At 42.2% G+C, this 26,222-nt stretch overlaps 2 protein-coding genes across 2 annotated transcripts in view; both read right to left on the reverse strand.

Moving 5' to 3' along the window:
• LOC126249349 (germ cell nuclear acidic protein-like) overlaps positions 1-5,740 on the reverse strand; it is a 50,990-nt gene extending 45,250 nt beyond the window's left edge. Inside the window, exon 1 of the mRNA XM_049951004.1 lies at positions 5,523-5,740. Within this exon, the coding sequence (XP_049806961.1) occupies positions 5,523-5,740 (218 nt within the window). The remainder of the gene's footprint in view (positions 1-5,522) is intronic.
• LOC126248492 (uncharacterized) overlaps positions 1-26,222 on the reverse strand; it is a 571,346-nt gene that overhangs the window by 527,483 nt on the left and 17,641 nt on the right. The gene's annotated exons all lie outside the window — the stretch shown is intronic.

A 26,222-nucleotide genomic window follows, 5' to 3' on the forward strand; every position in this document is an offset into this window, starting at 1 on the left:
TGTGAATAACTTCACACTTTTCTTTATTCAGGGTTAATTGCCACTTTTCGCACCATACAGATGTCTTATCTAAATCATTCTGCAATTCGTTTTGGTCATCTGATGATTTTACAAGACGGTAAATGACAGCATATGCAAATAATCTAAGAGGACTACTCAGATTGTCTCCTATGTCGTTAATATAGATCAGGGACAAAAGAGGTCCTATAACACTTCCTTGGTAAGTGTTGTTTTACAACAAGTTATAACGAACCATCTCCGAGGATAATATGTCAATTTTTGCAAAGTGAGGGTATCTCAGTGAGCAAAGAAGAGAGAAACGTTGGAACTACGAGGAAATACAGGAAAGAAAGCAATTAGATCAAGGAGCAGACGTGAGTGCGTGATGTAATCACGAAAATGAAGTGGGGATAGGTCCGACATTCCATAGGAACTGATGGTAGAAGCACCAACGAGATTCTCTGTTGCATTTCGCGAGGTACGAAAAGATGGAGGCGAACGCCTAATGAAAAGTTGGTAGAGAATATCATAAAATATACAGAAGCAGCGTGAATGTGTATGGCTTAAGAATGTGATGCGTAGTGAAGTCTTAATGAAGCTTTATGACTGATGATCGTGAATATGTAATCCATGCTAAGAAACGCCGACGGGACGTTAAATCTGAACTTACTTTCCTTTGCGCCCAGATTTTAAGGAAGGTTCCATTTTAATCTGTTATGGACATCTCATTACGGATAAGCACGCGGAACACAAAAGAGGAAGGAATCGATCGCGATCTTGTCAAATGAAAATGGAAGGGACGGCAAGAGAGACTACTATTTAACGACCGTAGACTATGAAGTTACTAAACACGGGGCACCACTCGAAAAAGACTAGAATGGAGAAGGCAGTATGTTATGTTCTTTTCAAAGGAATTATCGCGAAATTCATCTAAAGGGAACCATGGAAATCACGATGGCCAGGCACAGACCTGTTCTCGAGAATATAAGTCAACGTCACAAGCTAGACGCAGTTTAGCGTTAAGGGGCCGTTGTCATTTAGAATATTATTCTTCAGGATGGTTACCATTCCAATGTGATGCCTGTCAACTGCGGAATATTTTGAAATTATGCCATCATGTGGAGCTGAACGTTAACCTCCAGTGTGACGTTAGAGATATTTGCCCCATGTGACGTAGGCGTACCATCCGTACGTGCCAACACCCGCGTACGTGCTATCACTGAGTCATCTCTGGCTGATTATGAATCCTCACTCTTACGAATGCCAATAGTTTCAGTATCGGACGTAGCTCCGTCGTCTTCTTCGTCGATCTACATGTAAGATTTTCTTGTTCTTTATCTTTTAATTCCTACAGTGGTAGACAGGAATGGGAGGGGGAGGGGATGGGTGGGACTATCCGAATATTCAACTGGGCTGTCGCTACAGATCAGTTCCCAGAGTCATATACCGTGTTTTAAATAGCAGCGAGAATTGTGGAAGAATGTTTCAACAATTAACCACCATACCAGCTTCCCCTGGAGTAATCGAAAATATTGTTTCGGTAACTTTAATTAGGAAATGCTCCCGTATATATTTACCAGAAATTACAGTTCATCTAATTTTCTTGTAAACTGTAACATTCCTTGAAGTTTTGGGCCAATGAAACTTCCTTGACTCACACTTAAAAGTAGGTTTCACCACGCATATCAAAGATAATGGCTTCATTGTTACGCTCATTCACGATAGTTCATCCTCAACATTCAACGTGAAGTAGAAAAGAGTTTCGTACCTTGGTATAGTTTCCAGATTATCCTCTAGTCAGCCCTGTAATGTGTGTTTGATACATATTCTAATTCCACTTTTAAAAGATAGCATTAACTTTTTATGTGCTGCAGTCTCTTTCTGAAATTACAAAAATTACTCTGGAACATCAATGTTTGCAAAGTGTGGAAACATGTTCCAAGGTACAACATGGGAATGTACAGAGGAAGAAAAAGTCCACTGAAATTTAAATGCGTTGTAAGCGAAAAAGTCTTGTCAGTACTGTATTTAATCGTACATCTGTTACATTATTACTCTGCTACGTACCAATAATCAGTTAGTGAAATCAAATTAAGTAGCAATATTATCTAAAACCAATTACATGTCAAATACATTTTTAAACAGAAACTACTGGAATGTAACAAATTTCCATTTTCATAACAGGCAAAATGGTTAAGGCATTAAAGAAAGTATCACACGTTCCATGGTAAAAGACCTCCACCTGATTCAAGGTACAAGACGGTGCACTGCCAACTATGTATAGCTTAATTGTGAACTATTTTTGCTTATACTGTTACTTTAACTAATGGTCTTTGTGCTTTTTGTCGAAAGTAACAACTGGAACACCCGTACCATCATAAAATTCTTTATTCTGGGAATTTTTTGTCCGTAATGAAAATTCATCCCGAGGTGGTGAAGGTTTATGAGGAGTCCACTACTTGAAAGGTTAAGAAACTGACAGAATAACAGTCTTTTGTATATCTATGTAAAGAATGGCCATGGAATAACAGTCACCACAGACGTGTAACAAGAAAGAGTGCAGTACATTATACATGAAGAATGAAGCATTGAACAACCTTTGTGCAAGGTGACTTCCGTCTCTGAAGAACGCTGATCAAAGAAAAATTAGTTTCTTGGCAACGTTTGGACCGTTCTCAATACAACCAGCGGTGTGCACACAATTTATTGTTATTCTGGATAGGACTTAGTCCACTGAGTCACAACAGAAAAGAAACGCAAATAAAGCTTTCGTTGGAAACTGGTGACTTCCTCACCATGGTGTTTTGGCAATTGATAAACTGTAGTGTAAGTACGAAATCTGTAACATTTTTCCAATTTATTCAACAGATGGTTCAAATGGCTCTGAGCACTATGGGACTCAACTGCTGAGGTCATTAGTCCCCTAGAACTTAGAACTAGTTAAACCTAACTAACCTAAGGACATGACAAACATCCACGCCCGAGGCAGGATTCGAACCTGCGACCGTAGCGGTCTTGCGGTTCCAGACTGCAGCGCCTTTAACCGCGCGGCCACTTCGGCCGGCCTATTCAACAGATCTTGCTGGCTCCACAAATTCGCACTTTTAAGGAAATTTGTGGTTGAAATAAATTTTTCCATCTAATGAACAGTTGCCGGCCGGAGTGGCCGAGCGGTTAAAGGCGCTACAGTCTGGAACCGCACGACCACTACGGTCGCAGGTTCGAATCCTGCCTCGGGCATGGATGTGTGTGATGTCCTTAGGTTAGTTAGGTTTAAGTAGTTCTAAGTTCTAGGGGACTTATGACCACAGCAGTTGAGTCCCATAGTGCTCAGAGCCATTTGAACCATTTTTTTGAACAGTTTATGGGAGCAGAATCACGCTTCAGAGATTAAATCTACTCCGTGGTAAAACGTCGGAGAAAGTGCATTGATGAGAAGACGTTTCAAATGTATTTTTACCTATAGACAACTGTATCGGCAAGCCGAGAACATTTCCCGTCGCCTATGTGTTTTATGTTATTTATCGTAATAGCGATCCATCAAAATTTCAGGCAGAATTTACTTCTCCAATCTCTTAGACTTCAACATGAGCCATTTTCAACGTTCTGAAATTGAGGTGACGATAAGTTCTGTTTTAGGAAAGGTAAATGCACTAGTGGAGCATAATGAAAGCACGTCTTAAGAAAAGTCAAGCACGTTCATCAAATTTGTCGGCTTAGGAAAAACGTTCAGCGGTATAAAATGTAGCAAGGTGTTCGAAATTACCAGGAAAAAAGGTGAAAGCTATAGGGAAGACGTGTAATATTCATTACGTACAAGAACGAAGAGGGCAAAAATAAGAATGGAAAACCAAGAACGAAGTGTTCCGATTAGAAAGCGTGTAAGACATGGATGTAATCTTTCATCGCTACTGTTCAATCTAAAGGATGCCCCCAGGAGAAATGGTCAATATTCAGGGATATGAAAGGCACGACCCTACAAAGAAAAAACTTAAGTAAACATGGGCTCCAAAATGCATACCTTAACAAATATGAGCAATTTTTCATCTTCACAATTGTGAAACACATCTCTTCTTCTGAAAGAAAGTGCTCGTAACTCGTAAGGTAAACATTTCAGAGCTCATGGTTACTAGACAACTTTTTCTTGTTTTGGTTCACACTATCTCCTCCCAAAATATGGAAAGCAAAGAGCTTACAGTAGAAGAGATTTGTTTCGTAGTATCGAAGATGAAGTACTTATGGTTCTTAAGGAGTGCATTTTAGAGCCCATGTTTACTAGACTTGTTTTTGCTGCTAATGATCGTTCCTGTCATATCCCTGACTGTTAACCATTCCTCCTGGGACTCCCAGTATACGTCAAAGAAGCAATAACATAAATAAAAGAAAGGTACATGAACGGGATTAAATTTGAGGCTGAGTGGATAACAGTGATAAGGTTCGCTGATGACATTGCTATCCTCAGTGAAAGTAAGAAAGAACTGCAGGACATGTTGAATGGAAAGTGCAGTCTAATGAGCACAATGGACTAGAAGCAAACCGCAGAAAGACGAAAATGAGGAGTTGCATAAATGAGAATAGCAATTAACTCAACATCAAAATTTGGGACCGCAAAGAAATCGAAGTGAAGGAATTATGCTAGCGTGCGTGCGTGTGTGTGTGTGTGTGTGTGTGTGTGTGTGTGTGTGTGTGTGTGTGTGTGTGTGTGTGTGTTTTGTGGTTACAATGTGTGATGAAATACGAAATGTAGGAGCCAGACCCAGAATTCTCGATCCAAATACACCAATAACGAGAGCGTAATTTGGCAACGGCGAACAGTTCGGGTTTGACGTTGAGTGTTCTGACTGGACGAAACCAGCTACAACGCGTGAAGTGTCAACTGTCAAGTCATTTTAATCTGACTTTTGACGTAAGTATCTGCACACACACACACACACACACACACACACACACACACACACATATATGTATAGCCTTAACGAAAATGAAATGGCTCTGAGCACTATGGAACTTAACATCTATGGTCATCAGTCCCCTAGAACTTAGAACTACTTAAACCGAACTAACCTAAGGACATCACACAACACCCAGTCATCACGAGGCAGAGAAAATCCCTGCCCCGCCGGGAATCGAACCCGGGAACCCGGGCGTGGGAAGCGAGAACGCTACTGCACGACCACGAGCTGCGGACCAGCTTTAACAGTAAGTACCCTTAAGTAAATAATAAAAAAGCTATGTATTTTTCCACTGATAGCTTGGCAATGACAATTACAGCCAAAAAAGACCTATCGCAATAAAGAAATTCAGTTGAAGCAGTTGCTTTGTTTGATATTTATTATGTGATTACAAGTCTTATATCACACAGCGGAACCAGAAGAACGGAAACAAAATGTTACTGAAGGCGGTTTTACTAACGCAGAATGTCATTTATACTGAAGTAAGCAATGGAAACGAAATATAGTGCTATCAGTGTGGTTACTTGCGGATTCACGACGCATCGTTTTTGAGAAGCATGCACTCTATACGCGGCCTGGCAGCAGAGCATGTGCGGGCGACACGTGAGCGCCGAGCGGTGGTGGGGCTTCGCCAGGTTGGCCGGCAATCCACTTAACCTGCGCAGCTGGCAGCGGACGGCCGCCGCTAAAGCTTCCACTCGCAATATCCAGCGAACATCCTGCTGGCCACTGCGGGCACTCGCCGCTGCACTTGCTGTATTCTGCAGCAATGGCTCGAAACACTGCATCGAAGTAGTGTTTTCTTTCTTACTATGCAGCAGACTTCTCTGATCGTATCAACTATACACTGAGGTGACAAAAGTCACGGGATCTACATCTACATCCATACTCCGCAAGCCACCTGACTGTGTGTGGCGGAGCGTACCTTGAGTACCTCTATCGGTTCTCCCTTCTATTCCAGTCTCGTATTGTTCGCGGAAAGAAGGATTGTCCGAATGCTTCTGTGTGGGCTCTACTATCTCTGATTTTATCCTCATGGTCTCTTCGCGAGATATACGTAGGAGGGAACAATATACTGCTTGACTCTTCGGTGAAGGTATGTTCTCGAAACTTTCACAAAAGCCCGTACCGAGCTACTGAGCGTCTCTCCTGCAGAGTCTTCCACTGGAGTTTATCTATCATCTCCGTAACGCTTTCGCGATTACTAAATGATCCTGTAACGAAGCGCGTTGCTCTCCATTGGATCTTCTCTATCTCTTCTATCAATCCTATCTGGTACGGATTCCACACTGCTGAGCAGTACTCAAGCAGTGGGCGAACAAGCGTACTGTAACCTACTTCCTTTGTTTTTGGATTGCATTTCCTTCGGATTCTTCCAATGAATCTCAGTCTGGCATCTGCTTTACCGACGATCAACTTTATATGATCATTCCATTTTAAATCACTCCTAATGCGTACTCCCAGATAATTTATGGAATTAACTGCTTCCAGTTCAAAAATGGTTCAAATGGCTCTGAGCACTATGGGACTTAACTTCTGAGGTCATCAGTCCCCTAGAACTTAGAACTACTTAAACCTAACTAACCTAAGGACATCACACACATCCATGCCCGAGGCAGCATTCGAACCTGCGACCGTAGCGGTCACACGGTTCCAGACTGAAGCGCCTAGAACCGTACGGCCACACCGGCCGGCTGCTTCCCGTTGCTGACCTGCGTTGTCCGTAGTAAGATATAATGCCTGACATTACGTATTCTCGGCACACTCTTGACACACTGGATCTCGGAATACAGAATTCCCTAACGATTTCTGAAATTGAATGTCACATGCGTTTAGCTAAAACTACCACTCTACGTTGAAAATCTGTTAATTCCCATTGTCATCACACCTCCTTTTGCACGGCGCAGTGCGGCAACTCGACGTGGCATGGAGTTAACAAGTCGTTCGAAGTCCCCTGCAGAAATGTTGAACGATGCTGCCTCTGCAGCCGTCCATAATTGCGAAAGGGTTGCCGGTGGAGGATTTTGTGCACGAACTGACTTCTCGATTATATCCCATACATGTTCGATGTGGTTCGCGTCTGGTGAGCTGGGTGGCCAAATCATTCGCTCGACTTGTCCACAATGTTTATCAAACCAATCGCGTATAACTGTGGTCCAGTTACGTGGCCCATTGTCATTCATAAAAATCCCATCGTTGTTCGGGAACATGACGTCCATGAATGGCTGCAAATGGTCTACGTAGCCGAACATCCAAAGGAACCAGTCCATTCCATGTAAATACAGCCCACACCACTATGGAGCCACCACCGGCTTGCACAGTGCCGCGGTAGCGTTCTCGCTTCCCACGCCCGGGTTCCCGGGTTCGATTCCCGGCGGGGTCAGGGATTTTCTCTGCCTCGTGATGACTGGGTGCTGTGTGCTGTCCTTAGGTTAGTTAGGTTTAAGTAGTTCTAAGTTCTAGGGGACTGATGACCATAGATGTTAAGTCCCATAGTGCTCAGAGCCATTTGAACCATTTTTGCACAGTGCCTTGTTGACAATCTGGGCCCATGACTTCGTGGGTATTGCGCCACACTGTAACCCCACCATCAGCTCTTACCAACTGAAATCGGGACTCACCTGACCATGCTACAGGTTTCCAGCCATCTAGGGTCCAACCGATATGGTCACGAGTTCAGGACAGGCGCTAGAGAAGATGTCGCGCTGTTGGCAAACGACTCGCATCTGTCTCCCGCTGCCATAGCTCATTAACGCCAAATTTTACGGCACTGTCCAAACGGATACGTTCGTCTTACGCCCCGTATAGATTTCAGCTGTTATTTCACGCAGTGTTGCTTGTCTGTTAGCAGTGACAAGTGTACACAAACGCCGCTGCTCTAAGTCGTTAAGTGAGAGCCGTCGGCCACTGCGGTGTCCGTAGTGAGTGTAATGCCTGACATTTGGTATTCCTGGCACGCTCCTGACACACTGGATCTCTGAATACTGAATTCCCTAACGATTTCCGAAACTGAATGTCACATGCATTTAGCTCCAATTATCACTCTGCGTTGAAAATCTTAATTCCCATCGTGAGATCACAATAACGTCGGAAACCTTTTCACATTAATCACCTAAGTACAATGACAGCTCCGCCAATGGACTGCCCTTTAGCACCTTGTGTACGCGATACTACCTCCATCCGTATATATATATATATATATATATATATATATATATATATATATATATATATATATATCGCTATACCATGATTTGTCACCTTAGTGTAAGCTACGCTTCGTTGTCCATTCCAAATAGACTGTAACCTATCCATTCGCTGGATAGCTGCAATCCTATCAGCTGCCGATGTTGGAGCGGTAAATAGCTTGCATGGAAACAGAGGTCGCGGAATTGAATCTCGCTCGGACAACAGAAATTTCCTACCTGACTTTAATGCAGCTTTCGCCTCTCAGCGTCATGAATGACACATAGTTTGGATTCCACGTTATGCTGTAGGTCTCCTTACCCCGGCTTAATAACTGCGATAGATTTTAGGGAGACGCAACTCACCGAAGAGATGGCCAGATGAAAGACTCGCACCCGGCCATTGAGACACATGAAATTATCATCCGCATTCTACCATCTGCAAAGGCTTTCTCATACCCTCTCTTATTACTCCTCTCCAGACCGAACTGCATCCAAATATCCTCAACCAGGAGCTCACGCCACCATCGTACGTAATGATTTCAAGACCACACACATCACCTCGTCAAGCTTAATATAATCGTTATTTTATTCCTGTGAATGAGTTTTGTATTATGTGGTTATAATTGAAGTTCAGCTACTAACATAGTTGCAATGTGGGCAGTAACTGCCCTATAGCGCCGAAACTCTGTAGATATTCTAAAGCGGAACCGATTTACGCCAGAAAAAAGCTAGTTCCAGTTTTGGCCATCAGGTGCAAATGGCTCATAAATGGTTCAAATGGCTCTGAGCACTATGGGACTTAACTTCTGAGGTCAGCAGTCCCTAGACTTAGAACTACTTAAACCTAACTAACCTAAGGACATCACAAACATCCATGCCCGAGGCAGGATTCGAACCTGCGACTGTAGCGGTCGCGCGGTTCCAGACTGTAGCGCCTAGAACCGCTCGGCCACTCCGGCCGGCTCAGGTGCAAATCTGGCGCTCCGAATGCAGGAAAGATGTGCAGTAATGTTCCCATATGTAATGGGTTAGGAAAGGGACACGGTTAGAAATGGTCAAACAAGTGAGAAAGGAATGATGTTGATATTATGAGCCACAGCTTTCACAATTTGTTCATTATCGGCACTGGAGACGTCGACGAGATGGGATTTGCACCTGGTGGCCACAACTGGAAGCAATTATTTGCTAACGTAAATCTGTTACGCATTAACGTATTAGAATATCTGCCAAGTTTTGCTGCCATACGATAATTACAGCCCACACTGCACCTATGTGAGGAGCCACACTTTAATTGTAATCACCCGGTATGTACTATGAGTGTTTTACTCAAAGATTGAAGGTCGGCAACACGGTCACTATCACCCGTTCCCCATGCTGCTGCGAACGTAAACGACGGATAAAGATAAAAGAAACTCTTCTGGTGTGGAAGTCCCGGTTTCGACTCCTGGCGAGAACCTCAGCGTCCTCTGAGATGAGAAAGTCTCATGCCCATTCAGTCTCATGAAACCAAATGAGAAGCTATAAGAATCAATAAGCGGCTAAAATTGAGCCACCGACAGAATCTAAGGCTCGCTTTAGTCTGTGTAGTGATACCGGCATTATGTTATATCACTTGAAATATCGAATTTCGTAGCAAGACTTTTAAACAGCAGCTAGACGAAAATTAGCCCTTACTGATCACGACTGCTAACATTCGATGCCATAGTCCATTAACGGCATTTTCAGTTAAGGTAAAAAAGGTAACTCGTTTAACTTTTCAGCTGCTTCACTAACTTCGCTTTGTTTCCAAAATAGCACCCAAACACTGGAGAACGGTGGTAACCCACTGGTGAAACCCTGATGAAGTTGGTGGATGTGGAAAACTCTCACAGTGCAGCATGTTCATTTCTTGAAGTGTGACTCTTTTCATATGTTGCTCCGACCCATCGGACACTGCTAAATCTTGAGCACGTCAAAAATTAATTAATTATAAATCAGACTATCAGTTTCACTCCAGCGGCACTTCACTAGGCATGGCTCTATTATCGTGGTAGGCCTTCGCCTTGCCCGCATCTCGTGGTCGTGCGGTAGCGTTCTCGCTTCCTACGCCCGGGTTCCCGGGTTCGATTCCCGGCGGGGTCAGGGATTTTCTCTGCCTCGTGATGGCTGGGTGTTGTGTGCTGTCCTTAGGTTAGTTAGGTTTAAGTAGTTCTAAGTTCTAGGGGACTTATGACCACAGCAGTTGAGTCCCATAGTGCTCAGAGCCATTTGAACCATTTTGAACCTTCGCCTTCCTCTACACGAGAACTGTCTCAGCTAGGTCAAACAAGGAAATAAAACTCTGGATGATTATTAGGATCCTCATGAGACAGTGTTTTTACGTGTAAATACCTGTAGTTTGGAACGAACCCACAGAGTTACCAACACCCAAGTAACAATTCCTTCATTTCCATCACAGCGGTAGGCGCTTATTACAACATCGTAATCGGAGGAGGAAGGCTTTGAAACAAACTGAAGACTTAATTGGGAATGGCTGAAATTTGTTTCGCAAACATCATTTCATTCGAATAATGCGATGGTTTGTTCAGAAAAAATAATCCTTTCTCTCATCCCTCTGCAAATGACCTAAAGATGTGGGTCTAATGAAATCTGATCCAAAGGAAATAATGATAGTAGATGCTAGTGCGCATCGAAATACATCAATAGGGAAATCTGGAAATTTGTGACGGAACGGGACTAACCCGGACTTTTCTGTTTCTCGCCAACGGTCGTATTGACCGCCTCGGCCATCCGGGCACGGTCCCTGACCGAATCAAAAGACCGAACTATCCACACACTACAGACGTAGTTCCCCTGCCCATTATCCTACTTACTCGCAGCGATTCTGGTTGCCTTAAGAGTTCGAGCGTGTTGTGAAGGAATCATTAGGCTGTCGCACTCTAGTTATATATATGGTGTCTGTCTATTTGGCGTGTCCGAAAAAACAGGCACCAGATATATTCTAATGATGATACGATATAGAAGTAACCTTAACTTTACACTAGCTTTCTTTTTTAATATCTTTCACCAGAAGATGGAAGGCACGAAAGCTAGTTACACAACGAATTTAGACAAATATTGCACTGCACTAAACGAAATGCAGCAGACTTGCCAAGCGACGTAAATCGTTCAACATACATAAAGCCACATTTGCAAGAAGAACTCTGTAAATAAACTATGCAGCTCTCGTCGAGATTTCTGCGTTTACTACACTGAAGTCCACCTTCGTAGCTGAGTGGTCAGCGCGCCTGTCTGCCACGCCGTAAATCAGGATTCGATTCCAGTTACTGCCAGAGATTTTGGAAAGGAATGCACTCCGCTTCGTGATGCCAATTGAGAAGCTACCTCACCTAACAGTAGCGGCTCCATGTCACTAAACAGTGGCAAAGACGGGGAGTGCGGTGTGGCGACCCCACGCCCCGTCATACCATTGTATAGGATGACATGGCGGTCGGTAGGTACCGATGGGCCCGTCAGGGATTATGGACAGAGTTTACATTTACAACACTTTGTAGATTTCTCGCCAGGAGAAGATCATGTTTTGAGAAGGTTGACTCTCATAGTTTAGGAGAAATGGGGTTCGCCAACTACATTAGTGTCAATAGCATCCGTAAGGCTTTTCTAGATCTTCGGAATCCTGAAGAAATGTTATCGGAGCAGTATCTCGTTGCAGGAAAATGTAGCACCAGCACAGCAGGATATACAGAAGTTTCACAATTGAACTGGACATTTTTGTGCTACTGTCTACCAGGAGCACTTTTCTGCTGTAAATTCCGGTAACAACTAACATTTTTCTTCACGCGTTTGTCTTCACTATCCACGACGTTTACTTCTACCGCATACGATATGGACATAATCTTCGCGTGAGAATGTCAGTGCTATCTGCGCTACAGTCTGGAACCGCGCGACCGCTACGGTCGCAGGTTCGAATCCTGCCTCGGGCATGGATGTGTGTGATGTCCTTAGGTTAGTTAGGTTTAAGTAGTTCTAAGTTCTAAGGGACTGATGACCTTAGAAGTTTAGTCCCATAGTGCTCAGAGCCATTTTTTTTGAGTTATCTGCGTTGCGAACAATGTTGAATAAATTAGTCTTTTTCTGAAAGGTCTCACATCTTTCTACGGAACTTATGGCACAATTAGGGCTTGTTTCGAATTCACACATGTAAATACCATTAGCTTCGCTTCTAAACAAGGGAACCTCCATATCGCAACCCCCTCAGATTTAGTTATAAGTTGGCACAGTGGATAGGCCTTGAAAAACTGAACACAGGTCAATAGAGAAAACAGGAAGAAGTTGTGTGGAACTATGAAAAAATAAGCAAAATATAAAAACTGAGTAGTCCATGCGCAAAATAGGCAACATCAAGGATAATGTGAGCTCAGCAGCGCCGTGGTCTCGTGGTTAGAGTGAGCAGCTGCGGAACGGGAGGTCCTTGCTTCAAGTTTTCCCTCGAGTGAAAAGTTTAATTTTTTATTTTCAGTTTATGTGACAAACTTCTATGTTTTCATCACTTTTTTGGGAGTGATTATCACATCCACAAGAAAACCTAAATCGGGCAAGGTAGAAGAATCTTTTTACCCATTCGCCAAGTGTAAAAAAAATGGCTCTGAGCACTATGGGACTCAACTGCTGAGGTCATTAGTCCCCTAGAACTTAGAACTAGTTAAACCTAACTAACCTAAGGACATCACTCACATCCATGCCCGAAGCAGGATTCGAACCTGCGACCGTAGCGGTCTCGCGGTTCCAGACTGCAGCGCCAGAACCGCGCGGCCACTTCGGCCGGCGCCAAGTGTAAAAGTTAGGTGGGTCGACAACATATTCCTGTCATGTGACGCACATGCTGTCACCAGTGTCGTGTAGAATATATCAGACGTGTTTTCCTGTGGAGGAATTGGTTGACCTATGACCTTACGATCAAATGTTTTCGATTCCCATTGGAGAGGCACGTCCTTTCGTCTACTAATCGCACGGTTTTGCGGTGCGCTCGCAAAACACAGACACTAAACTTATTACAGTGAACAGAGACGTCAATGAACGAACGGAGAGATCATAACTCTGCCAAAGTAAAGAATGCAAACTTTTCACTCGATGGAAGACTTGAACCAAGGACCTCTCGTTCGGCAGCTACTCACGCCAACCACGGGACCACCGCGCTCTCGAGTTCACACTATCTTTGATGTTGCCTATCTAGCACATGGACTACTCAATTTGTATATTTTGCTTATTATTTTTTATAGTTCCATACAACTTCTTGTTTTCTAGATTGATCTGTGTTCAGTTTTTCAAGGCCTATCCACTGTGCCAACTTATAACCAGATCTGAAGCGGGTGCGATGGGAAGGTTCCTTTGTAAGTAACTGAAAAAGCGACAGTCTCTCTGCTGTTGAGTAATCTATTTATATTTGGTTGTTTGCTGTACGGGCAGTAATGTTTTCAAGAGAAAATATCGCTACGTCACACACTGTCTCATAAGTTGTCGGCGTTACATCGTCAAGGATGCCTAACGAAAGCGATGGCAGAACGCTTCACACTTTCACAAATGACTGTCTTTATAAGAGAGAAGCTAAAGAACCGGTCATCCAGAACCGCGGGAGCGGATGGTAAAAGGACTACTTCTTCGCTCGTAACAATAAGGAAGCAATATTGAAGGAATGTTCGCCATTAAGAGCACGAAGAATAAACGCAAAACGGAGAGCGGCACAAACCTGCTCTTCCAACTACTAAGAGCACAGATAACATCGACGGCAAAACGCTAACTATGCGCTCAAGTGAACTCGAGTAGTACGAGTTGAGAACCGACACAGTGCTGCTCTTCCTCAAGAGAACTTATTTCCCGTCTCGCTCATTAAATTTACTGGCTGCATAAGTAAACCAGACCAATAAGAAGTGGAAATTTTAGGTATAAGGTGTGGCCGCAACTGCCTCTAATTTATTATTCGCTGTGCTCGAGAAGGTAAAAGCGTGAGTCAATTCCATCGGTCTCTTAACTATAGGCCCACGGCGCATTCCTTTCCCAACGGCAGAACCGCGGCATTCCATTTCTCAAATAAGAGAGATATTGCGCAGTGGAGCGAAGAAAACGATTCCTGCGTTCCTGTCGCATTGTCCGGAAATCGTAATGCCCTCCACCAAGCCGTCCCTTTTCTTCTAGAGCGCCTTCACATTTATCACTTGCTCATACTATTTTCTCCCATTTCGGTAAACTTCAGCTCTGGCTTCCTTCTTGTGTATTCTGGGAAAACGTCGCGACGTAAAAGTCCAAACAGTGTTATCGGTGTCTTTCATGGCTGCAACAAGCAAGTAATGGGTACCCAATACCGTAGACTATTTGGTGCCGGAAGTAGTAAAAAGACTACAGTATGCACTCAGATTCACCGTTAACGGACTGCCTTTCCCTGCAGCCTCTCGACTGTTTAGCTTTCAGGGTCAAAAAGGTTCAGCCGTAAAAGAACTACCACGTACATAAAGCTGCCGTGAAATTCATTCTGTTGATATACCACAGCACTCGCTTTTACAGTCAGTACTTTTCCAACCTAATACCTAGCATGCTACAAGAACAAAAACACCCACAAAGAAATCCGATCGAATTGAGACTACTTCAGCATCACAGTTTGTCAGTATGCGGCTGTAGGCTCGTGTTCTGGTTTTCTTCACTAAGAAATTATTTTAGCACCAATGAAAAGTGGGCGTTGCATAAAGAACGCTGTATTTTTATATGTTTTTTTTTTGTCATGGGAGATTACTGTTAACGTCTGTATTTCATAAACAATACCATTTCTGTGGTTCTCCCATAATGCAATAGACGTTATTGCTCGTTACGATTTCAGTTCTATATCTGTTGCATCCATGTTCTATTTAATCTGTGAATCTCTCTTTTTTCAACTGACTTTCCCTTTCTCGTCTTTTGTATTTCTTTGAATTAAATTTTTTTTTGCAGCACTGCTAACTGATTGCTTCAAATGGTGTCGTCGTAACAGCGTATAAACTATAGTATATATCCGTCAGAATTAGATTGCTACGTTCGATTCATGCTTCACAATGCTTTTTACATGGGAAAGGCTACAAAAAAACTACTTCCTAGTTTCAATAGCATCTAAGCTGTGTCGCTACGCACCCTGCGAAAAGTTAAGTTTGTTGCAAACTGCCACCTGCGTCAAGTGGGAATTTCTTCGGGAACAGGTAAGCCGCCATAAAAAACTTTGATCCTCAGCGGCCAAGAAGTGTGCTTCCGGAACTTACGGCCCTAGCGCTGCCGTCAGAGAGACAAAGCCTCCTCAACTTTTACGAAACTTTTACCCTTTACTTTAGCGCAGGTAGTTCACTTCAGTGTTGGAAGATTATTTTGCAGAACAAAGAGGTTACATGTGATAAACCACACTCTCAGCAAAAGAGTAACACCTATGATAACAGTAATACAACTCAAAAGGAGTAATTTTTGAACTTCCTCAACAACAAAATATATTTTACCCGCTTAATACTCTCTCCCTCTTTATCAGTGAGTTGGTCTCAGTAAAACACTGAGGTGTTAAAACTAAACTGTTGTAAGACTGATAGCATTCCCTATGTTTTATTAATTCGGTTTCCTAAGCTCAACATTTAATTTTGTATTTTTGTTACAGCGTGTCGCAGAGAGCGTGATCATTTGATATGGAAAGTTACTCATACTGCAGAAAAGTTGGAACAAGCAAAAAACGTAATAGAAGTCTTAAGTATTTTCTTATAAATAATTAACCACCTGCTTCTATAATCAAGTGCTGTAATTTGAATTGCTGTGGTATTCGGGAATTGTTAACTTTACGCTGGAAGTAGTTGTACACGGGAAGAGCTGTACTGGCGGACAAAGATCAGAGTATGTAAAATAGATTATCAAGGAACTGGATATACTGTAGTATGCATGCATGAATGAAAAGACACATCATGACACCAGATGATACTAATGAAATAAAAGAAATTAGAACTGCTATACAAAAATTGAATACCAAAGATGTTAAACTCCACTAATCAGCAATATCCTGATGACAAACTTCTAAGAGTTGTGGAAATCAAAACATTCACTTTATCATTTTGTTTTCTGTATTATAACGTTTCCACCGTATTGTCTGTATCTGGTATACCTCTATTCGTCGTGTGATTGGTACATCTATTTCTGGTCCAATGCCTTTCAGGCATCGGAACTCCGTGAATAGAATTAACTCTGCCCTCATTTCTTTCGTGCTAAACTGTTCATGTCTCATATTTTTGCGGCAGAGACCGAGCACCCATCTGGCATTCGAATAAACGATTGTAGCAAATGCTGCTACTCAAGTCTGCCTGCTCCTCAATGGTAGCTCTCCTGAAGCCACCAACTGTGTGAGGTTTCACGCAACTAGTAGGTACTGTAAGGTTCAACCGACCCCAAGCATCCACAGTCGGATTAGGGAAGGAATTCGGCCGTGCCCTTTCAGAGGAACCATCCCGGCATTTGCCTGGAGTGATTTAGGGAAATCACGGAAAACCTAAATCAGGATGGCCGGACGCGGGATTGAACTGTCGTCCTCCCGAATGCGAGTCCAGTGTCTGACCACTGCGCCACCTCGCTCGGTCAAAATCCAAGTCCTTCCACCATTTTCTGTACTGTCTTTTATACTACCTCGTGTTGCAGGAGCAGGCTTCGTTTCCGTAGAATGGTCCAAACACAGTTCTATCACAGTAACTCAGCTTCGCCTGTTTCTACACGTTTTTCCGAAGGTGGTAGATATAGCTTTATCTGACTTCTACTCACTTCCGACTTACATTGGAACAATCAAATGTGCAAAGCTGTAGAGGTCGTAGCGCAGAGTCAGAGTTAGTTGCAAGATACATAGGGGCTACCTAAAACAATGTTGGTATTTTATCGTAGCAGATAGGTTCAAGAAAGATGGTTAGTTTCGAGATATGAGAGTGCCAGAAATATGATATGGTATCAAGACAGAATGTGTTACAAATACTGGGAAATAGCTAGCGGCAGTGGAGTGAGGGCGTTGCAGATACCGGTTTCATATCACACTACTTAGCCAAATCGCTTTCAAAATGCGGTAATTTTATTACGAGGTTGCACCATCGGCGACATGTTGGTCTTATACTATATACTGCGGCGATAACCATCTCAGTATTTGTCTGGTAAACCACGTGATTCGTAGGTAATGCCATACGTCGATTTATAAAGCCAGTATAGCTTTTAACATGGGTACTTGTATGCACATGTCGAACCAAGACCACTTGTGACAGTAACATATAGTTGTTGGGATTGGGTTTTTTAACATCTGGCAGTTTGTAAGATGATTAAACCTCTCTTTTTAAGACACGGTGGTAGCACTCACAAGAAAAACTTATGAGACATGTCCACCCATCATTGATTTTCAGTTAGTATTATTTCGTATCACCAGCAATCAGTTATTGACGAAGTATAATACTTAGTAGTAGGGGTGCGTGATCGATTTACCTTGAGCATCAGGCTTATAATGTGTGTGTTTGTGTTCAGTAATGTGCAAAGGAAGGTATGGATTTGACGTGAAATACTGTGACAGCAAAAGGCCGGCCGTAGTGTCCGAGCGGTTCTAGGTGCTACAGTCTGGAACCGCGCGACCGCTACGGTCGCAGGTTCGAATCCTGCCTCGGGCACGGATGTGTGCGATGTCCTTAGATTAGTTAGGTTTAAGTTGTTCTAAGTTCTAGGGGACTGATGATTTTAGCAGTTAAGTCCCATAGTGCTCAGAGCCATTTGAACCATTTGACAGCAAAGGGAAGAGTATGTCAAGTCATAAGAACGGTACTGATATTTCTATTTCCAGAGCCACAGCCATCAACAGGGTGTATTTCCAACACTTCGCTCATTGTTGAATGTCGTTCAACTGAGACCGCGATCGTAAAATTTAGTTGTAAGTACACGAATAAAATATATATGCAACTGATTTCTTAGGACGACACATGGTTTCTGAAGGCCATATAACACTGCATGTTGGATAAAACATCGGTAGGGCAACTGAATCATACTGTATGCCTACAGATGCATATGCTGCAACCTGTAAACGACTACTGGTGGTGGTGGTGGTGGTGGTGGTGAATTTGCAGAATCTTGCTAGCAGTTTGTTCAAACCAGCTAGTGCAGGAATGGTGGTAGTTTTAGTAATGAACAAATCTAAACCCACAGGAAGTTTTTCTTTTTCATTTTATTGGCTTTCAGTTCGTGTCCATGTAGCTATCTCAAGAGTGTAAAGACGATACAACAGTGTGTTTGAGGCGACTTTCGTGTCAGTTACGACGATATGAATGTAAGAACAACAGCACTCAGTCCCTGAGCAGAGAAACTCTTAGCTGGCCAGGAATCGAACCCGGGCCCCTTCGGTTAGCAATGTGCCGCGCTGACTTTGCAGCTACCAAAATGGACGAAGCTTGTTGAAACCAGGCAGCCGGCGCTCCCAGCGGGCGGTTCTGCTCACCCGTAGCGCGGCCGCAGTCAACGGCCACCTCTCGTACTGCACATTTTGCGGGCGGACGCTGCGCCAGCGCTCTCAGAAATTGTATACAAATAATTAATAAGGTGCACAGCACCATGAGACTCTTTAAGTGAAACATGTGGGCGCACACAGAAAGGGGAGGGGGAATGAAAGAAGGTAGAGGGTGGGGGAATCGTGGGGGAGGGGGTGTGCTTGAGGGCGAAGGTGGAGGGGGCTGCCTTGAGGGGGCAGGGTCAGACACACCACACCGAAGAAGGCAGACCCAAAAGTGAGTTTGGATCGGCATTCGTCCACTACTCCAGTTGCCCATATGAAGCACGTTCCCGCAAACACACGAAGTGTCAAAGTATAAAAAATTAAGTAGACAGACATATGACGGCGAGCTGAAAATTAATGCCTCCGATTTTTTTATATGAAAACTCTTCAAACTTTTTAAATAAAACAAACTTTATTAATATTCCAATTATTTATTTTTTTCTGCCTATGTATTTATTTCTCTGTGTATTTATTTCTCCCAACTAGAGACCAGTCTGTTGATTCTGTCACTATAGTATGTTTTACTGTTGACAGAGGCACAACCCCACCTTTGCTTGCAAGACTTCATCACCATGAAAGTGAAGTCCTCGAAGGTGTTCTTTAAGTTTCCGAACTACATGAAAATCAGATGGGGGCTAAGTAGGAACTGTGTGAGGTATGATCAATGGCAGTGAACCCGAGGCGTCTGATTGTTCCAGATGGTGCAGCGCTCGTGTGTGGTCTGACATTATCATGCAAAAAGAGAGGGTGCACCTCGCGTGGACGAATTCTTCGAATTCGAATGTCTATTACTTATACCATTTCTCACGCACCGACTTATTTACGTTACACACCGCCATGTTATACGCCACAATTCGGAGCCCTCTAGCGGCAGAAGGCTGCAAATATGTGGATGTGAAGAGTAAGGGCTTAGTATATTAACGTCTGTTTTATTTTAAAAGCCTTAAGCATTTTCACATAAAAAATTCGGAGGCACTACTTTTCTGCACGCCCTTATAGTAAGGTCAGATCCGTATCTGGTTGATTATCGACTGAGTGCCGACCTGACACGGAATCTAACAAAGGCTCAGTTACTCTAACTTTCGTTATGACTTGAATTTTCCAATATGTAACAAAATACATGGAGTAGTTCTATTGCCAGATTCACTGCTGATTCTAGGATTTTCTTAAATATATGGATCAACCGATACAAATGCGTTTTAATTGTTTCTCTTAGTTTATTACAAGCAGATAGGCGAGGGTACAAGTTGCAGGCTTTTATGGGTATCGTTCGGTGCTAGTCAATGATTGCGACTTGCCGGTGTTTATATTTTACACTGTGAAGCAACAGTCCATGCATATTTCCTGGAACAGAGTTTCCTGCTGCTCACCAGTAGTTGCCGCTCCCACCACTAGATTGTGTATTAATGTTCATTAGCTGAGGGAGCACAGTCTGCAGACTATTCTAGCGTCTGAATTTACACAGCGTAATGAATTTTAGTTGCACTTGACTTGTAAATGACGTCCTTAAATATGACCTAGGGATCTGGGACCTTTTTCTTGTGTTCTGTTTCTCTGTCGACTACGGAGCTCTACGCACAGTGTCACAGACAAACACCATCCATTAACTATCTCGGTGGTTTAAGTTTTCACAAATTATGACTGGCAGCTTCCATAAACTTCAGATACCAGTGTGACCAGGCATTTACCTGCAAAGGGCGTAGTGTTCGGGATAAGTCCACACATTCTCCAGGCTATCAACTATTTCGGATTCGCGCCGCCCAAGTATCTGCCGAAATTTAGAAAATTATTGTGTGCGATTATTAAGAAACTAAATTAGTTAGAAAAAAATTCGGTACAATATCACCTCTCAGGTTTTTTCCCAATCTACGTTATACTTTATTTTATAATCCTCGGAAAGTAGCACTTCCGAAACGGACGAGCGATACACAGATACCTTCTTTGTAAAATCCTAAGCGTGCAATTCTCTCATCTCTCAAACTAATTTCATAAATCGTACCCAGAGTTGAAAAATCCCCACGTGATCCTGAAGTAAGAAGTAATAATTTTCGCATACAACTTTCGCACGTCAGCAGCCCTTCCTCACACGTACCAACCACACTGACGTTTTATCACAACCATACTGCCTGAGAAAGATACTTCCCAACTCTACCGAACAAGGCTTAATAACATTAATGTACTGTAAACTTGCGATTAACACAACAATTTTATAGCGATAATGACGTAATAAGCTTTTAATGCTGGACAGTCAGTAGAGGCGAAGTTGGAGGAGAGGTGGAGGGAAGCTCTCCGGTTTGTGCCTGAAGATCTTAAAACTGTTGAAAATCAAACCTGAAACATAGTACATAGACTGTTATATGAACCCTCCCCCTTTCACAATGAATATTAATCCTGTGTCTTATTCGCTGCACTATCTCTGTAAGTGATTGCTGTAGGAAAACCGATGAATTTCACTTATCCCGCCACCAATATTTGGAATAGAATTTCTCAAAATAAATACAATAAATAAATATAAACAACATTTCTTTTCAAACTTATGAATGTCAATTAAACATTTACCGGTAAATCTAATTATTAGTTCATTGTCAGTATTATTAACTCGCATTGTCACTATAGATACTCAAATCATTTTAATACTAATTGTCACATTACCATTGTTATTCCTTAGATAACTTTGATTTTTGTGTGGAACACTGGTCCGACGTAAGAGAGGGTCCGATGGCCTTAATCAGATCAGGTTAAGTAAATAATGTGGTCTGATACGAGTATCTGCGTCTGAACAATAGTAGGTAAAGTATCTTTCTAGATCATATCAGATTCCGAAAGCGAATGCTTGAGGCACGACCTGGTATACAGTTTTAATCTGTCAGGAGGTTCGTATCTACATACGTTTCACCACAGCACATGAGGAAGATAACAAAATTAATTTTCTACACATGACAATAAGTAACACAGACCAAACCCTAAATATCAATGTATATAGAAAATTAACATACACAGATACAGTCATTAATAGATCTTCGCCGCGCAGGATTAGCCGAGCGGTCTCAGGCGCTGCAGTCATCGCCTGTGCGGCTGGTCCCGCGCGGAGATTCGAGTCCTCCCTCAGGCATGGGGGTGTGTGTTTGTCCTTAGGATAATTTAGGTTAAATAGTGTGTAAGCTTAGGGACTGATGACCTTAGCAGTTAAGTCCCATAAGATTTCACACACATTTGAACATTTTTTGAATAAATCTTCCACTCACCCCAACTCACATAAACAAGCTGCATTCAGATCCTTCTTTAACAGAGCGTAGAAATTCCCACTTAATGCTGCCGACTATGAGACAGAAATGAACACGATCAAATACATTGCACATAATAATGGCTATCACCAACATGAAATAGACACACTATCACAAAGCATAACTGAAAATACCAACAAACAATGTGACATAGCTTTCTCACACAACATCCAAAAACCCAAGTAAAGAACGTTACCATATTTAGGTGCCATATCAGGCAAAATAGGCAAGCTGTTAAAAAAACAGACATCAGGATTACCTTTGCCACCAACAACAACTTAAAAAAGAAACTGATACATGACATAACACATCCCACAGAGAAACTTGACAAAGCAGGAATTTATAAAATTATATGCAGTCATTGCAACAAATAATACAGTGGTCAAATGGGAAGAGATTTTAAAACCCGCTTTAAAGAACGCATTGACTGTTTCAGACTTCGCAAACCGAATAAATCAGCTACACAGTGTTACAATAGTCAACGATCTCAAAGTACTACATAATTTAGGAATGTGCTGGAAAATGGACATCTTGGAAGAAATGGAAATATTCATACATGGCCACATGGGGAATAACGAGATCCTGAATGAAACGACAGACTTCAAAAATTCACATTTCTTTTCCAGTTTCACTACAGTACTCTTAGAATAAAAGATACATAACATGACAGTCGTTTGACTCTAGCCACAGCAATAGCTTAGAAATATGTAAAATAAATAGTTTATATCATGATTTGTACAATAATATTGTAACAGGTGCTCAGTTTGTAATGTATTTAGTCAACCTACATCTGTAATACGATAACAAGACGTGCAGAAGACTAAACATCTGACACCACATAGATGGACAGATCGATAGTCAAATCGAAACCAGCTGTATTTCGACCGCCATCTTGTCCACTGTACTACAGATTTGTTCTTGTGATCGTGTTTCCAAGTTACTGTTACATTAGCGAAAATTTGTGAACTGTGATCAAGAAAGCCAAGAGACACGGAAATGGAAACACCTCAGCTCATCACAAAAAGACTGACGCGCCAGAAGAACAAAGTGAGTGACTGTTACAAAACATTTTCATGCGACACACCAGTCCAGCTTACAAAGTGACATTACCTCAAAGTTTTCTCTTCTTTCACAGGATAACCACAGCATTTATGGAAAGTCTATGTAACATCAGTATGACCTTATTGTAAAATTGTTTTTGTAGTGCCATTTAGCCTGAAGATGAGGTATTCCCACGAAACATGTCGCTAAATAAATAAGTAATACAATAGTTAACAAAATTTGTGACTGGTAGCGGCAATTTAAAAAACCTTTGCACATACAATTCACTAGCCAGTCAAATGCCGTGACAGAAGTTCAGTTACTGCGCCCATAGGAGTATAAAAGTTTATAGCTCGGTACTTGGTGGAAAAAAAATGGCGAATTTCAGATGACATTTGCAGTTCATACCACTAGAACAACAAGCTTCTTAATTAAATGGAGTTCTAGAGAACTGTTGCTAGAATGTTCAAAAAAATGTCGGCTGCCTACTGAACAAGCTAATGTGAGCTAGGTTTCAATTAGTACATGCAAAATGCGATACCTTCATATAACTGATGGTAGCGTAGTTGCATTGCATGAGAGATCACGTTCACATTCGGACCATTACGAATCTCTGACTACTGCAGGTGAAGACTGTGGCACGGAAGGAAAAGTCGTCAGCCTTTAACAAGTTTACATGTACACTGAGATGTGTTATTAAAAAAGTTTTGGAGTTATTTATTCAATATATGCAACCTATGCTGCAAGCAACATGCTCACTTTAATTGGCATGTGTGGCTTTTTTCCGCATTTTAATCTGACGAGTTACGGCGAATTAAAACAAAATAACAAAATACCGTGCTAATATTGGCAGGTGCAACGTGTACGCGAGGTAGCGTCCTAAATTTCTGAACTGTCTGAATTAGGATTTAGCTTGCATTGCACTGCCATCACACAAGGCTGTGTATATCGAGCGCGTTCAGCAGACTCCGTTCTACGCACTAACATATTACTTAAGTTTTAACAGTATTTTATACGATACACTCTTGGCTCAGAGTCGTTTCATAAGACAGAAAGCGACACATACCAATCCAAGGAAAATACTGCTGTTACCTTTACAATAAGAATTGTAGTGTACTAAAAATGGGGCTGCCGCCTAACCATTAAATACAGTACTTTTGAGAAATGAACTTTCGAACATGACTAAGCTACACCATGCTGCACATTTTCAACGTATTGTGTAACTTACGGTCTGCAGCTCGTGGTCGTGCGGTAGCGTTCTCGCTTCCCACGCCCGGGTTCGATTCCCGGCGGGGTCAGGGATTTTCTCTGCCTCGTGATGACTGGGTGTTGTGTGATGTCCTTAGGTTAGTTAGGTTTAAGTAGTTCTAAGTTCTAGGGGACTGATGACCATAGATGTTAAGTCCCATAGTGCTCAGAGCCATTTGAACCATTTTTTTTTAACTTACGCATGGACAATTAGTGTATTTCTATGGGGATTGTAGCAGGGAAAAGATAGTTCGAAAGTCTTCGTATTGGGACGCAAAATCTGCTTGGATAGTTCGGCAGTTCGATATCGGCCAGCAAACCCACAAACGGGTTCGATCCCAAGTCCGCAATCACGTGTCATGCAGTAGCTTTCAAATATCTTCCATGATCTAGAATAATAAACACGAACAATGCTAGGCAAGGAAGTAGCCATCAAGATCAGTGAATATTTGGAACTCAATGTCCCTAATATTATGAACTGGGAACTGATTAGCTACGACTCACCTTACATTGCGGATAAAGACCTTTTCGAGACTTTGACCATTCCCTTTCTGCTGGACAGAAGTCCCGGCATCGTCAGCTCTTTGCTACTTTTCTTAATTTGTTAGCCTTCCAGTCCATGTTCGTTATTCCCAACATGCCTCTACTCCGTTTCCTGTTGGAAAACTCAAGTTTTGTCAGGTTTAAGCATTTATGAACTAAACTCACTGCCATAAGACTGACTTAGCAGCAGACATTGCTTTTATACTTTCCGTTTCATGCAAGCTGGAAATCACTGTTTGAGTAGAGCGTTCAAGTCGAAGTCATGTTTATTTACCATTTATTTTGATGAATTTCCATCGGCTCTTCATCTACAATTAAGCTAAGGGCATGAATTCGTCAACTACCTTAACGACAGCATTGTTCTACTTACATGGGGCCGACGTCTACAAGTCATCACCGGTTTTGTCCAGATTTACGCTATATGCAGGGCTTGGGCTGAAACGAGGTGACGGAAGTGGGAGCACCGGATGGCCAAGCGAATAGAGAAGAAAGCATTTTTGGCGCGGGTCGTGCGAGAAATAAGTCCTTTATGTTAGCGTAGTTTGTACGAATAGGTTGATGCAGCGGAAGAAGCACAGACCCGTAATTATAAGGTCGTCGGATCGAGTCTCTAGGGAGAAGCTTTTTTCTTTCTTCTGAAATTTTACGTTACTTGCATTGCAAATAAACCGAAATAGTTCTCAATATATTGTGCTCATTTATATCTTCATAAAAGGCATAAAATGAGAGACAAAAGAAAATCTGGGATTGAAAATAATTTGCAAGAAAGGATTGTACTAGCAGCATCCATAAGGACTGCAAATAACTTTCCAAGAAGGGACTGTGATTAAAGCGTACAGGACATCCATCAGTTTCATTTTGACTTTCTGGCAGCCCCTGGCAGATGCACGAAACAATAGGTTTGCTTGTTTTTAGGATGAGTATCACCCCAGCACGTGTAAATAAACAATTGTAAAATAATAAAAAAGAATAATTTCACGTACGAAATTCTCGTATACGCCTTAAAATTTCCTGGAAACTTATTTGTAATCTCAAATGTTCCTTTGCATTTCCTTCCAATATCTATGAAAATAGTAATAAATACAATATATTGAGCATTATTTCATTTTATTTGTAATATAAATACCGCCAAAATTGAAAATAAAAAAGTTTCCGCATAAGGACTAGACCCCACGACCCTCGGATTACCGTTTGTGTTCTTTCCGCTACGCCAACCGCTTCCTAGAAATAACGCAGAGATAAATGGCTCATGCCTCTCCCGACTGCGCCACAAAAATTCACGATTAGACGTCTGGAAATTCCACTTCTGTCACTTTTATTTCTGCCTGTAAATTGGACGGAATCGGTGATGAGTAGGTGCCGTGTTCTGTATTTTGGAAGCTGTACACAAGAGAAGATCAGCTTCTGGTGATTTCACTGTATTATTTATTGTTCC

The sequence above is a fragment of the Schistocerca nitens genome, chromosome 3 (genome assembly GCF_023898315.1).
Source record: "Schistocerca nitens isolate TAMUIC-IGC-003100 chromosome 3, iqSchNite1.1, whole genome shotgun sequence".
In the NCBI taxonomy this organism is placed as follows: Eukaryota; Metazoa; Arthropoda; class Insecta; order Orthoptera; family Acrididae; genus Schistocerca; species Schistocerca nitens.